This window comes from Vitis riparia, chromosome 18, assembly GCF_004353265.1.
Source record: "Vitis riparia cultivar Riparia Gloire de Montpellier isolate 1030 chromosome 18, EGFV_Vit.rip_1.0, whole genome shotgun sequence".
Lineage (NCBI taxonomy): Eukaryota > Viridiplantae > Streptophyta > Magnoliopsida > Vitales > Vitaceae > Vitis > Vitis riparia.
The window spans coordinates 24836371-24854773 of NC_048448.1; the positions used below are offsets into that span (position 1 = coordinate 24836371).

An 18403-nucleotide genomic window follows, 5' to 3' on the forward strand; every position below is an offset into this window, starting at 1 on the left:
ACCAACCATGCTACAAAAATATAATGTTTTAGTTATTAAATAATTTTAGATATTGTAACTCTTAGTTATTATGTTGTAATTCGTGCCATGGATGCCCTGAGTAATTTACAAATAATTCAACTTCAATTGAGTATAATTTTTTTTTAAATTAATGATAACATAGTATTACTATTGAATAAATATAAACTTAACATACGTCAAGTTCAACTTAACACCGGTAAAGTTTGATATACAACTACAAAATGCAATTTTATCTATCATTTCAAAACCCTATTATATCATATATTTACATTTGTATAAAAAGCAAATACGCAAACAATGATATCAAAATTATCGTAAAATTTCATAGGTTTTATTACTTACCATCCTTTGACTTTTACCATAGGGCTAATGCTCCTCTATACTTTTCAAGTTAATTGTTTACCTCTTTTTGACTCCCTTATCATATCTATAAATGATATTTAAAAAAGTAATAACATTTCAAACTTATTTACATATTTATTATATCCCATTAACAACTTAAAAACATTCAACAAAGAAGAAATGAAAGAAAAATATATGGAAGTGAAGAGAATAAACATACATTGATATTTAAAATTTAAAGAAATGTGATGAACAAGAGAGAGAAGACAAATGGGAAGAAAGAAATGAAGATAAGAAATGTGTAGGGAGAAAAAGTCAGAATTGGAAAAATGGGTTGAAAAGCATTTTTATTAACAATATATTAATTTTTAAATTAAAAGAAGTGGAGGGTTAGATTTGGAATTTAATGATATTTCATGCCTTTCAATCAAGTAACCCTGTATAATGAGGAATTCAGGAGAGTTTCCAGCACAGACAAATATGACCAAGTGTGAGCAGACCACCTGTGTCATCTTCTTCCTCTCATGCCTTCTTCCTTTAGGGTTATCTCAACTGTCTGCAAACCAGAGGGCCACCATGTTCAAGCTCTCTGAGCTTCTCAAAGACGCTACATCCTCTGTGTGGATTGTTGCACAAGAGCCAAACCCATGTGGATGGAAGGGAGTTTCATGCACCTCCAACAACGCCTCAATAACCCATCTTTCCCTCTCTGATTTTTCTCTTACTGACTCTGGTTTTCTTCCACTTGTTTGTGAGATTGGGTCTTTGGAGGCTCTTGACCTCTCCAACAACCGTTTGAGCTCAATCCCAGATGGGTTTATCACTGCTTGTGGGAAGATTGGTGGGTTGAAGCTGTTGAGTTTCAGTAGAAACAGGTTGGTTGGTGCTTTGCCTACTTTTAATGGCTTTATTGGGCTGCAGTTCTTGGATTTTTCTTACAATAGTTTGAGTGGAAACATTGGTTTACAGTTAGATGGATTGAATGAACTCAGAACTTTGAATCTGAGCTCTAACCAGTTCAGTGGCCATGTTCCTACCCACCTTGGAAAGTCCAGGGTATTGGAGCATCTTCTACTTTCCAAGAATTTTTTTCATGGGGGAATTCCGAAAGTAATCTTTGATTATCATAAGTTGGTTCTGATTGATCTCAGTAATAATCAGCTTTCTGGGTCTTTACCTGCAAGGATTGGAGACCTCTCCAAACTGAAAATATTGATTCTGTCATCCAATAATTTGAGTGGAAAAATCCCAACAAATCTTTCAAACATCAGAACTCTTTCAAGATTCGCAGCGAATGAAAACAATTTCAATGGCAACATTCCCAATGGAGTTTCAAGGTTTCTCAAGATTTTGGATCTTAGTTATAATAAGTTAAGTGGGTCGATCCCATCTGACCTGATGATGCAGCCGAAACTGCAGAGAGTGGACCTGTCTTACAATTTGTTGGGTGGGTCGATACCTGCAAACATGTCTTCAAGCTTGGTTAGGTTGAGATTGGGAAGCAATTCACTCAGCGGGGTAATCCCATCTGCAAAGCTGGGGACACTGCTGAAATTGACCTACTTGGAGCTGGAAAACAATAGTTTGTCGGGATCCATCCCTCCTGAATTGGGTTCTTGCCAGAGTTTAGCGCTGCTGAACCTGGCAATGAATAATTTGGCAGGTCGTCTGCCCCTGGAGTTGGGTAGCCTTAATCATCTTCAGGTTTTGAAGCTTCAGTCCAACAAACTGACTGGCGAGATCCCGGATCAGATAACCCAAATCCAAAGTTTGTTGGTGCTGAATATCAGTGAGAATTTGCTAAGTGGCGGAATCCCATCTTCTATTTGGAGGCTGAAGAGCCTTACCAACTTGAACTTAGGAGGCAACCGTCTTTTGGGGTCCATACCTCCATCAATCAGTAGCTTCAATTCTCTATTAGAACTTCAGCTGGGAAGGAATCAACTGAGTGGCCACATTCCAATGATGCCGAGCAGCTTGCAGATTGCCTTGAATCTCAGCCACAACCTCTTTGAAGGACCTATCCCAAACACTCTCTCTCGGTTGAGCAGTTTAGAAGTGTGGGATCTGTCGAACAACAAATTCTCAGGTGAGATTCCAATATTTCTGACGCTGTTTAGATCGATGACACAGTTGTTACTCTCAAATAATCAGCTTTCTGGAGTTATTCCCAAGTTTGGGCATTGGGTTGCTGTGGATACAAGTGGAAATCCAAGGCTAGTTAACACCACGTCACACCCTATCTCAACACGAAAATCGCAATATAAGATGAAGTCAGTGGGTTCGTCAGTTGCAGTTGCAGTTGCAGTGGGAACTGCTTCTCTTGCTCTCGGAATAACAATGGCGATTCTGATTGCAGTGTCTAGATCCAGACGCCATGGCAGGGTCAAAAGCAATTAGAAGCTCTCACCACCCTTAACTCAAGTAAGATTAACATACTTGGTCCCCATCATCCTATAACTTAAAGTTCTGACTTAACATGATCTCCGGGGGTAGTCATTTGTCAACAAGTTTTGATACACTTGATATCAAGACTGTCAGTACAATCAAACTTGACAAATAAATGGAACACAGAGCATCCTTCTTGGAGGTAAACACATTAGCACTCACTTGATCAGTGAACCTCCAGAATATTTGTTGATGTTCATATGTTTGAAAAACGGAATAGAAAGTACATCTTCAAGTTTAATTATCGGTCATTTGTAGAATTTATTTTAGCTAATGAATGGTCTTAGATGATTACATGATGATTTGTATCAAATAGCTGGTAGCTATTTTTAACATGGAGAGAAGTAGAAGTAGCTGCTGGTAAATGAGAAGGACAAGCAAACGAAAAACCAATTGACTATGATTCAACAGTTGAGAGCCTCTGGCTTCGGTAGCTTCGATTGCAAGGGTTGAGACCATGCTCTACTTACAGCTTTTGAAAGCCAAAAACTGTTTTTCAGTCTAATAACAACAAAATCACCTATTGAGCCACCCATTTTTTACTGTTGCAAAGTAGCTCGGTTGAAATCATGGATTTAGCTTCGCTTTCTGCTTTTGAATTAAAAAAAGAAGTAAAAAACTTATACCAAATGAAGCTTAAACCACTCTGGAGCCTATTGAATCTGCATTACCAATTTACCATATGTGACCTGTTTCCAGGTTCATCATCTTCTACAAATCTAATGTTCAAGCAAAAAGACATTCAATTCCATACAACAATTCATAAATGGGAGAACATGGCTTTGTGTAAATCAGTTAATTACTGTATTTCATATCCGAGTCTAACCAGATTACCAACATCATCATCATAAGATGTCTAAGATGAAATGACTGCTACTAAATCTGAGAAATATATGGTTCTGATTTGCAAGTACAAGCAAAAAACTTGACTCCATCTCAACTCTTCCAATCCACCTCAATTTTGTAGCCTCACTTCAGAGATTAGACTAATATCTGACAAGCACTGGGGTAGTAACTGAGAAGCATACTTCATTCTTGCTGCATAATAATAAACTGATAATATAGTGCAAAGATATACATAAAAGGATAATGAAACAAGTGCACTTTTGCTTACAATGGAATCTGCAGAAGGAACCTCAGAGTCCTACAACCAGTTGGCTTTTCTCTGTGAGTCTGCAGCATCCAACTACAACTTTCTGTAGAACATGGCACTTGGTAAAAAAAATAGCTCCCTATAAAGCCTTTTGTCTTCAGATTTATTGTGCTCTATCTGGAGATAAAAGAACTGAACTCCAATTAGTTCCATGATAGCTGCTAGATACACACAAATATGTATGTATACTAGGAAGAGAGAGTTTAAAAACTGTACTCAGTTAATCCTTCTTTTCCCCCTATTTCTACAAAGATCATTTAGTTAAAGGGAAATGAAAAATAAACGGGACTAGGATGACTTGCAGATAAAGGAAAATTTTCTTTGTTAACCCTAAACCCTAAACCAGCTACTTTAATGTTTTAAAGTAGCTGTCAAAGAAATGGAAGAACTTTTCCAATTGTTTATGGTCTTGAACATGATTTCACCCTCTAATGTTTGATTGATTCCCATTGATATGAAATCTTTGGTATACCAATGCCATTTAAAGGAACCAATGAAAATCAAGAATCTGCATGTTTTTGATATCCATGGACCTAATTCAATTCAGTGGACCTTTCATTAGTTGTCTATAATGTCACAGCCTGCTCAAATCTGCTACCAACTTGTTCACCTTAACTTTAATAGAAGCAGTTACCCATTTTAGAATTGTCCAGAATTGTAGAGAATCTTCTGAAATGGTATAAAACCCCCCAAAATGGTAAAAACCCTGTAAGAATAATCTAGAAATCTAGAAGAAGGTTTCTCAGAGAACCTAGGAAACTATGTTCTAGATTCTTCCAATTATAAATAGGGGCAACCTTGTTTGGTTAAGACACCTACTGAGATCTATAAAGCATTGTATAAATTTCTAGTTAATTTCACCTAGCAGTCACCCTAACTCTCTTCCAGTGTTCCCTTCTTTCGCTGGTCACTAATTTGCACTTTTATCTAGAGCTACTTGAAGGTTCTTGAAGTTGTAAGTGTTGGTGTACTTGGAATTAATCCAGTCCATGACCCCCAAACACAAGATCAATGAGTATATATAGTGCACAAAGAATTGCTAAGATACATCAAGTCAGTATATGCTAGATGTAATACAAATGACCATAAATGCAATATATGTGAGCAACAATTACAATGTAAAGGATAATGTGACATGTATCAACTCTAAATAATGAATAGATTAGCTCAAAACTATTTTTAAGGATTCCTTGCTTCTTATCTGAGAAACTATGGAATTTTTTCTTTTGCAATTCAGAGACCAAACCAGCTTTTCTATAAAGACTTCCTAAGTTGAATCAATTACTAGCATGAACACTATTTTCTGTTTTTTTTTTCATAAAATACTTTTTACTTACAATATTTCAACATTGAAATCTAAAGCATTTCAAAAAATTGTTCGATGAAGTTGTAGATGATCTAGGCCTTGTGGACCTTCAATTGCAAGGGGGTGCATTCACGTGGACTGGGGGTCTGAATAACATGTCAAGGGCTTGTCTAGATAGATTTCTAGTCTCTCCTTGCTGGCTTGATCAGTTCAGTAGGGTGAGCCAGCGGAGGCTTCCCAGGCCGATTTCGGACCACTTTCCAGTATTACTTGAGGGGGGTAGTTGGAGGAGAGGGCCTGCCCCCTTCAGATTCGAAAATATGTGGTTCAAAGTCGAGGGGTTTAAGGAATTAATCTGGAGTTGGTGGCAGGGAATAGAGGTCAGGGGTAGTGCCAGTTTTAGATTATCAGCGAAATTGAAGGATCTGAAGCAGAAGCTTAAAGTTTGGAATAGGGAGGAGTTTGGTAATCTGGAAAGTAACAAGGAGGCTGCGATTCAGCAAGTGGAGTATTGGGACAGAGTAGAGGATGAAAGGAGCTTGTCAATGGAGGAATTAGCTTGTAAGAAGGAAGCCAAGGAGGTTTATGCCAAGTGGGTTGATCTGGAAGAAACTCACTGGAGGCAGGCGTCTAGGGAACTTTGGTTGAAGGCAGGTGATAGGAATACGAGATATTTCCACAGTATGGCGTCTGCCCATAGGAGAGTTAATCACATGGACAGAATTAAAATTAATGGGATTAAACTGACAGAGGAGTGGGAAATCAGAGAGGGGGTAGCAAATGCTTTTAAGCAGCAATTTTCCGAAAGTCCGGGGTGGAAGGCGGACATTGGAAGCCTCCCTTTTAATCAAATTTGTGTGCAAGAGGCAGAGATGCTGGAGGCTCCCTTCTCTGAAGGTGAAGTCCAGTCGGCCCTGATGGAATTGAATGGGGATAAAGCCCCAGGTCCTGACGGGTTCTCTGTTTTCTTTTGGCAATGCTATTGAGATTTCGTCAAGGAGGAAATTCTGGAGATGTTTAAGGAGTTCCATGACCAGAATACGTTCCTCAAGAGTATTAACAACACCTTTCTGGTGCTGATTCCTAAGAAAGGAGGGGTCGAGGATTTTGGTGATTTCAGGCCCATCAGCCTTTTGGGGGGCCTCTATAAGTTGCTGGCAAAGGTGTTGGCCAACAGGCTTAAGAAAGTTATAGATAAAGTAGTTTCCCATGATCAGAACGCGTTTGTTAAGGGTAGGCAAATTCTTGACGCTTCTTTAATAGCAAATGAGGTGATCGACAACTGGAATAAGAAGGGGGACAAGGGGGTTATCTGCAAGTTAGATATAGAGAAGGCCTATGATAGCATTAATTGGCAATTCCTCTTGAAAGTCATGGAAAAAATGGGATTTGGCGCTAAAGTGGCTGAGGTGGATGTGGTGGTGTATCTCCACAGCCAAATTTTCAGTTATGGTGAATGGAACGCCAGCTGGCTTCTTTTCGAGTTCTAAAGGGTTGCGTCAAGGGGATCCCCTGTCCCCTTACCTTTTTATCATGGGGATGGAGGTGCTGAGCGTCCTAATCAGAAGGGCTATGGAGGGGGGCTTCATCTCAGGGTGCAAAATTCAGCGTGATAGAGGACGGGCTGTCCACATTGCTCATCTGCTTTTCGCCGATGACACTATTGTCTTTTGTGAGGCAAAGAAGGAGTACTTAACGAATTTAAGTTGGATCTTGTTCTGGTTTGAAGCCGCGTCCGGGTTAAGAATTAACTTGGCTAAAAGCGAGGTTATTCTAGTAGGGGAGGTGCAAAGGATAGAGGAGATGGCTGTGGAGTTAGGGTGTAGGGTGGGGCAGCTTCCGACTGTGTATTTGGGGCTGCCGTTGGGGGTGCCTAATAAGGCTGCATATGGATGGGATGGGGTAGAAGAGAAAATGAGAAGGAGGCTTGCTATTTGGAAGAGCCAATATATCTCAAAGGGTGGGAGAATCACTCTAATTAAAAGCACTATGGGCAGCATGCCAATGTACCAGATGTCGTTATTCCGTATGCCCATTTCTGTGGCAAGAAGATTAGAAAAATTGCAAAGAGACTTCTTGTGGGGGGGTGGGGGGACTCATGGAGAGGAAAACTCATCTGGTTAAGTGGGATGTGGTGTGTGGGGATAAGGAGAATGGGGGGTTGGGAATAAGGAAGTTTACTATCATGAATAAAGCGCTTCTTGGCAAGTGGACTTGGAGATTCGCTTCGGATAAGGAGGCCCTTTGGAAGCATGTGTTGGAGGCTAAGTATGGTCAGGAGGATTATGGTTGGAGGACCAAAAAGGCTGTGGGTGCGTGTGGCGTGGGGGTGTGGAAGGAGATCTTAAAGGAAGCTGGCTGGTGCTGGGACAAAATGGGGTTCAATGTGGGGAAAGGTAATAAAATCAGTTTTTGGACTGATGTGTGGTGCGGGGATGCAGCACTGTCCCAAAGGTTCCCGCATCTCTACATCTTGGCAGCCAACAGAAATGCAAAGGTTGAAGACCTGTGGGACCAGAATGTTGGGGAAGGAGGCTGGAATTTGTGTTTTATAAGGGATTTCAATGATTGGGAAGTGGAGTTGGTAGGTGAGTTGCTCCAAGCGTTGAGAGGAGTTAGGATTATTTGGGAGGATGACTCAGTTTTTTGGAAGGGAGGGGGAAGTGGGCAGTTTAGAGTGAAGGATGCGTACAGCTGGCTGGATAGGTCTATGGATGTCAACTTTCCGAAAAATAAGATTTGGGTGGGAAGAGTCCCAACTAAAATCATGTTTTTCGCGTGGGAAGCGACTTGGGGAAAGATCTTGACTCTTGATAGGCTACAAAAAAGAGGTTGGTAGCTCCCGAATAGGTGTTTTTTGTGTGCTTGCGAAGCGGAAAGCGTGGATCACTTACTTATTCATTGTACAGTGGCTAGAGTGCTTTGGGATTTAGTGTTGGGCTTAGTTGGGGTCAAGTGGGTGTTCCCTAATACTGTAAAGGAGGTTTTATATAGTTGGGGGGGGGGGGGGGGGGGGTCTTAGCAATTCAGAGGTTTAAATATTCTTTTGTTTGTAATATCTGGGGTTAGGCTAAATTGTATATGGAAGAGGAGTCGTATTCCTTTTTAGATTTCCTAGAGTGGATTGCCTCCAGTTGAGGGGTGGTTTGTTTTTTTTGGTTTTTTTGTTTGTTTTGGCCTTTGTTGCCTGGTATACGTCCTGTATACGTTGGGGCTTTTAGCCTCTTTAATGAATTGTGCTTGCTTTTCAAAAAAAAAAAAAAAAGTTGTTCGATGAAATGAGGAAAATATTTATTAAATTTTAGCTTTGAAGTTTCTAAGTGTAGGATCTTTATTTTAATTTTTGGAAACAGAAACACACAAATGCTCTATCCATGACAGCTAATTACTAGGTTTTATGATACATAGACATGTTATGGGTGAATAAATTCAAATAAAATGTTAATTTAGCTTTAACAAAATAGCTTTTTGATAAGTAAACAAGAAAAGATACATTAACAGGCTAATCAAGAAGTGTGCACTGGAGTACACTCGTCATAAACTAGGGCACTGAAAGGCAAGATTAAAACAAAATGCAAAAAGACAATAACCCCATCACTTACACAACACCCAACCAATCGACTAAGTCTACCATTGACATTATGGCTTCATTTAAGCCCACCCTCACCCAGAAAATAAACTGAAGAAAGATTCAGTGCTTCATTTGCTCCATGTCCTTGAAGGACCTATTATTTCTCTCCTTCCAAATAGTCTAAGAAACACATAAGGAGGCAACCCTACATGTTTTCTTTCTTCTCTTTCCCACAAAGGACCCCTGTCACTTAAGAGGGCTCCTTTAACTTGAGTTGGCATCACCCATTCTACTCGAACAACGACAAGATTCTTGTTTTGGAATAATGAAGCAATAGGTGGTTTATTAATTTTCCCTAATCTTTACATAAGAAGCATTCGTTCACCATGGTCTAACCCCTCTTTTTCAAATGATCTATGGTGAGGATCTTGCCCCAAGTTGCTTCCCATGTAAAAAATCTCACTTCTGTTCGTACTCAAGGGTTCTAAATAACATCTTTCAGAGGGGTGTTATGTCTTCTCGACATTCAATAGGCGCACAAGGATTTTATTGAAAACATACTGCTCTTCAATTCTAGCCAAGCCACCCTATCCCTAGCATTCTTGCTTACCACTTTCATTTACAATCTTAAGAAAAATTCTCCAAGCCTTTTGAGCTCTTAGTCATATAGGTGTCTTACAAAACAATGGCTCTAACATCGCCTTTCCATTGACTACTTTCGCATATTTGCTACCCAAGAATCCTTTACAATGGCTATAGCAAAAAGGGAGGGAAAAAGTTGAGTCACCACACTAATCCTTTCAGAACTTTACTCTCATTCCATCTCTATGAAAAAAGATTTGCTTTTAACAGCATCCCATCCTTTTCTAATTGCCCTCCACAAGCCCACTCCTTGCCTCCCTTGCCACAAATGAGCTCCATCCCCTTTCTTCTTCCCCAAACTTCCTTGCTATAACCCTTTTCCAAAGAGCTTCAACCATTCCATTGTGACCACCCAATTGCATTTGTCAACTAGATTTCTAATACCAAGACCTTCACTTTTCTTCTCCATACAAACACTTCACCAATTAACAAGATTTGGTCTATTTTATGATGACCACCCTAAGAAGTCTCTTTGTATCTTCTCAAGTCTTGAACTCATTTTTCTTGGAATGACAAACAAGGATACGTAGTAAATTGGCAAACTTGACAAAGTAATTTTAAAACCAAAGTTGGTCTCCCTTCTTTATCACCTATTTTACTATCGTATTAGGTAGTAAGTGGTGGTTGGGGAAAACAAAATTTGTATGGCTGTCTTTGGAAATTATTCTTGAAAATAGTTCCATTCTTTGGAACAAAAAATAGTTTTCTAACTAAGAAAACATGTTTGGCAAACTTTTGACAAAAAACAGTTTTTTGAGAATTTGTTCTGTAAAGAGACTATTATTAAGACCAAATTTAAATGTTTTCAGCTGTTTTTTGTACAGTGTTTTGAACAACAAATGAAAATATAGAGAATACTTTTAAAACTTTTGCATTATACATAAGTGCATAGTACTTCCATGGAAAATAAGTCGAGAAAACTATTTTTCATATTAGAGTTCCCAAACAGAATTTTGTTCCTAAAAAGAAATTAAGAATTATTTTTGAGAATTATTCTCAAAAAAGGTTTCTTGAGAACTATTTTTGAAAATGCTCCCAAACATGCCCTATGTTTCTTATTCTTTTCACCTTTTCTTACTCCAACCATGCTACCTCAGCAATTGTGTGAACAAGGTTTCAATTAGTAATACTCATTGAAGGAAAATAAAATAAAATTGATTACCTTACCTTCTAAAGTATTTTTACAATTAGAATGATTTGTTCTGAGAGAGTGAGTTCATTATGTTTAATCTTAGTCCTCTACTTTGAGTATTTCCAGTTTCTGGATGTATGCAATGTCACACATAATGAACCAGCTTTATTTTTAAGATGTCAATATTCTGTTGCACTTGACAAGTAGTTCTGCTCCCTGATAATGTCCACTTGCAGAAAATGCTTGTCATACCAAAAGTATTTTTGAGCTATACAAGTGTAATCACAACAGCTCTTACAGTTCCTGAACTTGTCTTGTCACTAGTTGTTTGATGAACTAGAATCAGATAATTTATGTTTTATTTTTTACTAAATCAGCAAAATATTCCTACAAATACAACTCTCAGATATATTTTAAATGACTTCTTTATTTCAGAGATCCAAACTTCCTGCAACACTGAAATGGCCAAGCAAGAACTAATATGAAATTTCTAGTAGACTGGCAAAGCAATCTAGCACTTGTTTTGTTACTCTCTGTCACATGTGAGGCAAACATCATCTAAGTTTAGTGTTGTTAAAAGCAAAAGGCGATGTCAAGGTGATACCATTCCTTTTAGCCTAAGGTGAAAGGCGAAAAACAAGGCGATAGCTTGACTATAGTAAGGTGATAAAAAAAATACATATATTTACCTATTCAATACTCAACCAATATAAGTGTTGTCTTCAACGGTCAACACTATTAATTTTTTATCCCTCATAATGTCTTATATTAAAAAAAATAGTAATATTTATTCAAAGTGCTAAATATTATACTCCACATAAAAAGAAACATCATATTGTTTAGAAATATTCATCTTGTTTAAAGGTATATTCTAATTTTTCAAACATCTAAAAAACATAATAAAAAACAAATAAAGAGATTGAACATTCTAAAGAAGCTTTGGATATCATCATCATAGTCATAATTGAAATTAAAATTGTCATCACTTCCATCAAGACTAGATTGATAGCCCTCCATCTTATTATCTTTATGATTGATGATATAATATTTCATCTTATACTTTGTTTAATCCAATTTTAGATTGAATGAAATTATAATCTAAGCATGTTTAATCTTAACTCACGGTCAAAGGCGATGCCTCTATGCCTTGTGCCTTATCCCGAGGTGATTACCTAGGCATTGCTTCTTTAAAGCCGCCTTGCCTGGGTCTTCAAGAGGCGACTCTTATCTACCCCGCCTGACCTGATAGCCTAGGCAACCCAAATGATTGTCTTCGATAACACTGTGAGTTCCTACAGCTTATATCAATAAGAATTCAAGAATTAAGGTTTCATATGGTTGGTGAATCAGCAAAATTAAGAAGCATCTAAGTGTAGTGGAAACATATAACCAACTTCCTATAAAGGTTTTGTCCTTAAACCCTCTGAGTTCAAAGAACTTACACTTTGGAGCCTTAACCATCTGAAGAATGAGATGTATTTTGGTTAGTGAGTTTCTGGGTTTCTCCCAACAGTTTGAAAAAGTTTGATAAAACAACTGAATCATTCCGGCTATCTCTGTCAAACAGCCACTCCTCTTCAAGCTGCACATCGACATCCCTGTATGATAGGATGATCCAGGAATATCAACTACAGGGATATTAAACAGGATGAAGGAGCTAAAATAAGACTATAAATAAAAGCCATTTCTGCAACGTAAGGCTCCAGAGGAAAATGTATTACCTCCTCAAGGAAAGAATTTCATAATTCCTTCGCAGAAAATCAGCATACTTTGTAAGGGCATCTTGCGCATACTGTCTACCTACAGTTCTTACTGCTGCTGCATTTAACAAATTTTCCAGTGAACCATGTTTTTTTAAGAGCTTTAGGGCAGTCTTTCGACCAAAACCAGGAGCCACATGTTGAATTCCAGGAACACCATCAACTTCATCACCCATGATGCATCCTAAATGATTAGAGCCTCACTTATATTAGTCAAACAGCCATATAAAGTACAGTGAATACAGTGGATTTATGAACCTAATAAATACTTATAGAGTACACCACACCACTATCTTTTATTTGGTTCCTCGATACCAGATACCATAGTTTGAAATACCTAAAAAAAAAAAAAAAAAAGCAGTTAAAAATGTCCAGTTCTATATGATTTATTTATTTATTTTGTGGAATATCTTACACAATCTATATGTCAGGTGGTTAGCTAGAGCAAATCAGCTTATTGAAGGAAGGAAATATAGATCTGGATATATTTAAGGATTAAAAAATTTGCTCTTCTGGGTGTATCCAATAGCCATATGAGTCTCAATGTCCAAAATTCTCACTTACTAAAAATTGGGATAGAAACCATTGATTTTAATAGATGCAACTCCAAAAGTGTATATTTTCTAGTTAAAAAAAAATGTGTGGGGTATTTCTAGTCTACACATACATCACATATTATCAACTCTAGCAATCACAAAGCATTTTTAGGGAAAATGGAAAATTGAATATATATAAAGTGAGAAGATGCTAAGGAGCAACATTGCCTAGGACATTGACCATTTTGTATGTGAATCGGGATAGTGAACAGGAACAGAAAATGCATTTAGCAAAAGAGAAGGGCCTCGCTTTCTCATACAGAAAAGGGAATGGCAACACATTTGCAATGTAGGGGCCCTTTAATCCCCACCCCTGGCCCTCTTCGTACATGTTTCTCTATATAGCACATATGCTCTCTTGGCTTAGTTTTGGGATGGTGCACCCTAGTTTTTTTGATAGGTAAAAGCAGTTGTGTCAGAAGCGCCTATAGAAGGGTGCCCAAAAGTATACAATGCAAGGCACCTAAGGCCAAAAAAAAAGAAAGAAAGAGGGATACACAAAAAACAACACCCTTGCCTTACACGCAACCCATCCAATCAATGAAATCAAATAAATACAAGAAGCTAAAACCTATATGCATCCTAAACCAATCCAAGAATATGTACATATAAAAGACCATAAAATAACTTGGTCCACTAATTCAGAATCATCAATGGATCTCCAATTTCTCTCCTTCTATAAGGTCCAAAATAAGCATAAAGAAGTTGCTCTCTACATCTTCCTTTACTTCCCTACAAAAGCACTGTGCCAACCAAGAATGGGCATCCTTCACTAAAGATGGCATCATCCATTAAACACCAAATAGAGCAAAAATAAGCTATTATAGCATGGTTGCCTTAGGACAGTGAAGGAGCATATGATTTGTTGATTCCTCCTCTCCTTTGCACACGTAACACTTGCATGATGAACACCAGCCCCTCTTTTTCAGCTGATCCAAAGTTAAAATTCTTCCCATGTAGCTTCCTAAGCAAAAAAGCTAACCCTCCTCAGGATCCAAGGGTTCCACACTGTTGAGAGAAAGAGAAAGAAGAAAGACCTTAATTCTCATTAATGTAAAATCTACTTACAATTGAGAAATATATATATATACAAGGCTAGGAGTCCTAACTACCATACATGTGTCCTATATTAACAAGGAAAGGTTATACACTATAAATACATTATATTCAACACTCCCCCTCAAGCTGGAGCATATACGTCATATGCACCAAGCTTGTTACAAATATATTTAATCCTAGGACCTCTGAGAGATTTAGTGAAGATGTCAGCTAGTTGATCATTTGAATTAACAAAACTTGTAGCAACACATCCTGATGCGATCTTCTCTCTAATGAAATGACAATTAACTTCAATATGTTTGGTCCTTTCATGAAAGACTGGATTGGATGCAATATGTAATGCGGCCTGGTTATCACATATGAGTTTCATCTGTTCATCCTTTCCAAATCTCAACTCTCGAAGAAGATGTCTCAACCATATGAGTTCACATGTTGCCAAAGCCATAGCTCGATACTCGGCTTCAGCGCTAGATCTGGCCACTACATCTTGTTTCTTACTCTTCCAAGATATTAGATTACCTCCAATAAAAACACAGTACCCTGAAGTGGAACGTCTATCTGTAGGTGAGCCAGCCCAATCTGCATCTGTGTAACCAACAACCTGAGTATGACCTCTGTTCTCGTACAACACACCTTGACCTGGTGTACTTTTGATATATCGAAGAATGCGGATTACAGCATCCCAATGGCTATCACATGGTGACTGTAGGAATTGACTAACAACACTCACAGGAAAAGAAATGTCTGGACGAGTAATGGTGAGATAGTTCAATTTACCTACGAGCCGTCGATATCTCCCGGGGTCTCCTAAAGGCTCCCCCTGTCCTGGTACAAGTTTGACATTCGGATCCATAGGTGTGTCTACCGGTTTATAGTCTAACATACCGGTTTCTTCCAGGATGTCTAAAGCATACTTCCTTTGGGAAAGGACCACAACAGAACTGGATTGAGCTATCTCAATTCCCAAGAAATACTTTAGTTTCTGAATACCATCCTGATCACTGCCTGTAATGACGATGTCGTCCACATAAACAACCAGATAAATACACTGCCCCAAAGAGTTATGATGATAGAAAACTGAATGGTCTGCTGTACTGCGAAGCATGCCAAACTCTTGAACAACAGAACTAAAACGACCAAACCATGCTCGAGGAGATTGTTTCAAGCCATATAGAGAACGGCGTAACCTGCATACTAAACCAGACTCCCCCTGAGCAACAAACCAGGAGGTTGCTCCATATAAACTTCCTCGGCAAGATCACCATGAAGGAAGGCATTTTTAATATCCAATTGATAAAGAGGCCAAGAACACATGGCAGCCATGGAGAGAAGCAGACGGACAGAAGCAATCTTGGCAACCGGAGAGAATGTGTCACCATAATCAGAACCATAAACCTGAGTATAGCCTTTAGCAACTAAGCGGGCCTTAAGGCGATCAACCTGACCATCAGGACCAACCTTAACTGCGTAGACCCAACGACAGCCAACGGTAGATTTACCCGAGGGTAAAACAACAAGATCCCAAGTGCCATTAGAGTGCAGAGCAGCCATTTCATCCATCATTGCCTGTCGCCAGCCTGGATGGGAAAGAGCTTCATGGGTGCTCTTTGGAAGAGAAACAGAGGATATAGCAGAAACAAAAGCAGAATAGGGTGAAGATAATCGATGATAACTCAAAAAATTGTAAATAGGATGAGGATTACGAGTAGAGCGAGTACCTTTCCGAACAGCAATGGGTAAGTCATTAGGAGAAGGCAGAGCCGGGGTAGGTGAAGCCGAAGGGATAGGAAGTGAGTCAGCAGGTGCCTCAGCAAAAGGGAGAGGAGCAACGACACGAGGGCGACGATGATAAACCTGAAGTGGTCGAGGAGGCATAGCATCAGGTGGGGAGACAATGGGAATAGGCAAGACTTCAGAAACAGGAAGAGACTCAGAAGTGGTGGAAAAGAATGGTGAGTCCTCAAAGAAGGTGACATCAGCGGAGATAAAGTATCGATGAGTCTCAAGGGAATAACAACGATAACCCTTCTGAAGTCTGGAGTATCCCAAGAAGAGACACTTCATGGCTTTGGCGGAAAGCTTGTCCTGTCCAGGAGTGAGAATATGAACAAAGCAAGTACAACCAAAGACACGAGGAGGAAGGAAATAAAGTGGTTGGTCAGGGAAGAGAAGGGAGTGAGGAATCTGATCATGTAAGACAGAGGAGGGCATACGATTAATCAAATAACAAGCGGTAAGAACAGCGTCCCCCCAAAAACGAAAAGGAACATTACTATGGAGGAGGAGAGTACGAGCTGTCTCAACAAGATGTCGATTCTTGCGTTCAGCTACCCCCATTTTGTTGAGGAGTATGAGCACAAGAAGACTGATGAAGAATCCCATGATGAGACATAAACGAAGTAAATGGGGCTGAAAAATATTCCCTGGCATTGTCACTGCGTAACACACGAATAGAAATATTGAACTGGGTTTGGATTTCAGCATAAAATTTCTGGAAAATAGAGAATAACTCAGCTCGATTTTTCATTAAAAATAACCAAGTACATCGAGAATAATCATCAATGAAAGTGACAAAATACTGAAATCCTAAAGTAGACGCAGTCCGACAAGGACCCCAAACATCAGTGTGGACAAGCTCAAAAGGAGACTTTGCCCGATTATTCAAACGCTTTGGGAACGAGACACGAGTATGTTTCCCAAGCTGACATGACTCACACGAAAGCGACGATAAAGTGGAAAAACGAGGGACCATCTTCTGGAACTTGGAGAGACTAGGGTGGCCCAGACGATTGTGAATGAGGAGAGGAGCATCAGTGGAAATGCAAACTGCAGGAGATGAATCCGAGGTGAGGTGATAGAGGCCTTGAGACTCACGTCCTATGCCAATCGTCTTCCCCGTACTCCGGTCCTGCAAGGTCACAAATTTATCAGAAAAGGTAATAGAGCAATTAAGAGTACGAGTGATTTTGCTGATGGAAATAAGATTAAAAGGACATTCAGGAGTATAAAGGACAGAAGTGAGAGGTAGAGAAGGCAGAGAAAGGGCCAAACCAATACCTTTAGCCACAGTTTGAGAACCATTAGCTAAGGTAACATTAGGTAAAGCAGAGGTAGTAGTAATAGAGGAGAAAAGATCCTTATTACCAGATAAGTGATCAGAAGCTCCAGAATCTAGAATCCAGGGTCCAAGAGAAGATGTGTGGGTAAGGCAGGCAGAGGCATTACCAGGCTGGGCAACAGAGGCAACAGAAGCCTGAGATGTGGAAGAGCTCGGAGGCTGAGGCAACGGAGAATCAGAGGACTGGGCCACATGGGCAGTGCGAGGAGGTCGTCCATGTAACTGATAGCAACGATCGCGAGTGTGGCCAAGTTTATTGCAATAGGTGCAATGAGGACGTTGACCTCTACCTCGGGTACCACTGCGGCCTCCTCGAGAGTTAGTTTGAGAAACTAACACAGAAGAATCTGAAGTGCTATCAAATGGCAAAGTCTGAGTGGAGGAGATACGGAGGAGGCGAGCAAACACATCATCCAAGGACGGAACTGATGAACTACCAAGAATCTGATCGCGAACAGGCTCAAGATCCGGACGGAGGCCAATAAGAGTAAGAACCATGAAGAACTTGTCAAGCTGTGTTTGTTGAGCCCCAACATCAGGAGTAAGAGGCATCACCGTCAAGAACTCCTCCTTAAGAGAGGCAATCTGGCCAATATAAGTAGATAGATTCAAGTCCTGTTGGCTGAGATGTACAATAGCAGAAGCCACCTTATAAAGACGCTGGATATCATTCGTATATAATCCTTTGGCCTGAGTCCAAAATTTAAAACAAGTTTTGTAGGCCCGAAGATGAAGAAGAATCTTGGGATCAACCGATTGCCATAATACACTACATAACTGTGCATCTATCTTCCTCCACTGTACGCGGTCAACCTCAGGGATATCTGCCTCCTGTGTAATCAAGTGATCCTCATATCCTTGACCCATAAACCAAAGTTCAACAGAGGCAGACCAGGAAAGATAATTGTCACTGCCAACCAATTTCTCCGAAGTAATCATAGGAGATCCAGATATAACAATGGAAAAAATGGAATTTTTAGTAGTCATATCTACTTATCTGGAGAATGAAGTATGTTTGGATCGAAGAGAGCCCTAATACGGCTTCAGATTGCGGCGTGGCACCACCGAAAAAGGGAGACGGCCTCAGATCGCGGCGTGGTACCACCGGAAAGGTAGAATAACACTTCCCAAGGCACGTGCAGGGATTGGAGTGGAGAAAAAGTAGTCGGAGCTTCACCGGAAAGACTGTTTGGAGGGCCGACGGAGACAAAAATCCCCAAAAAAGGTACGTGCAGGGCTCGGATGGGAGAACCAG

General features: G+C 39.6%; 3 protein-coding genes across 3 annotated transcripts in view; 2 read left to right on the forward strand and 1 right to left on the reverse strand.

Annotated features, from left to right (window-relative positions):
• The first annotated feature begins 836 nt into the window (after positions 1–836).
• LOC117905951 (probable leucine-rich repeat receptor-like protein kinase At2g33170) lies at positions 837–3110 on the forward strand. The gene has a single exon (XM_034818844.1). The coding sequence runs from the start codon at positions 844–846 to the stop codon at positions 2761–2763; it is 1920 nt and encodes a 639-aa protein (XP_034674735.1). The 5' UTR covers positions 837–843; the 3' UTR covers positions 2764–3110.
• A 447-nt stretch (positions 3111–3557) lies between these two features.
• Positions 3558–18403, reverse strand: part of LOC117907324 (5'-3' exonuclease) — a 40071-nt gene continuing 25225 nt past the window's right edge. Inside the window, exons 4-6 of the mRNA XM_034820830.1 lie at positions 12337–12559; positions 12058–12213; positions 3558–4081 (exon numbers count right to left, since the gene is read on the reverse strand). Coding sequence (XP_034676721.1) covers positions 12069–12213; positions 12337–12559 — 368 coding nt within the window. The 3' untranslated portion in view covers positions 3558–4081; positions 12058–12068. The remainder of the gene's footprint in view (positions 4082–12057; positions 12214–12336; positions 12560–18403) is intronic.
• LOC117905575 lies at positions 5426–6256 on the forward strand. The gene has a single exon (XM_034818473.1). The coding sequence runs from the start codon at positions 5426–5428 to the stop codon at positions 6254–6256; it is 831 nt and encodes a 276-aa protein (XP_034674364.1).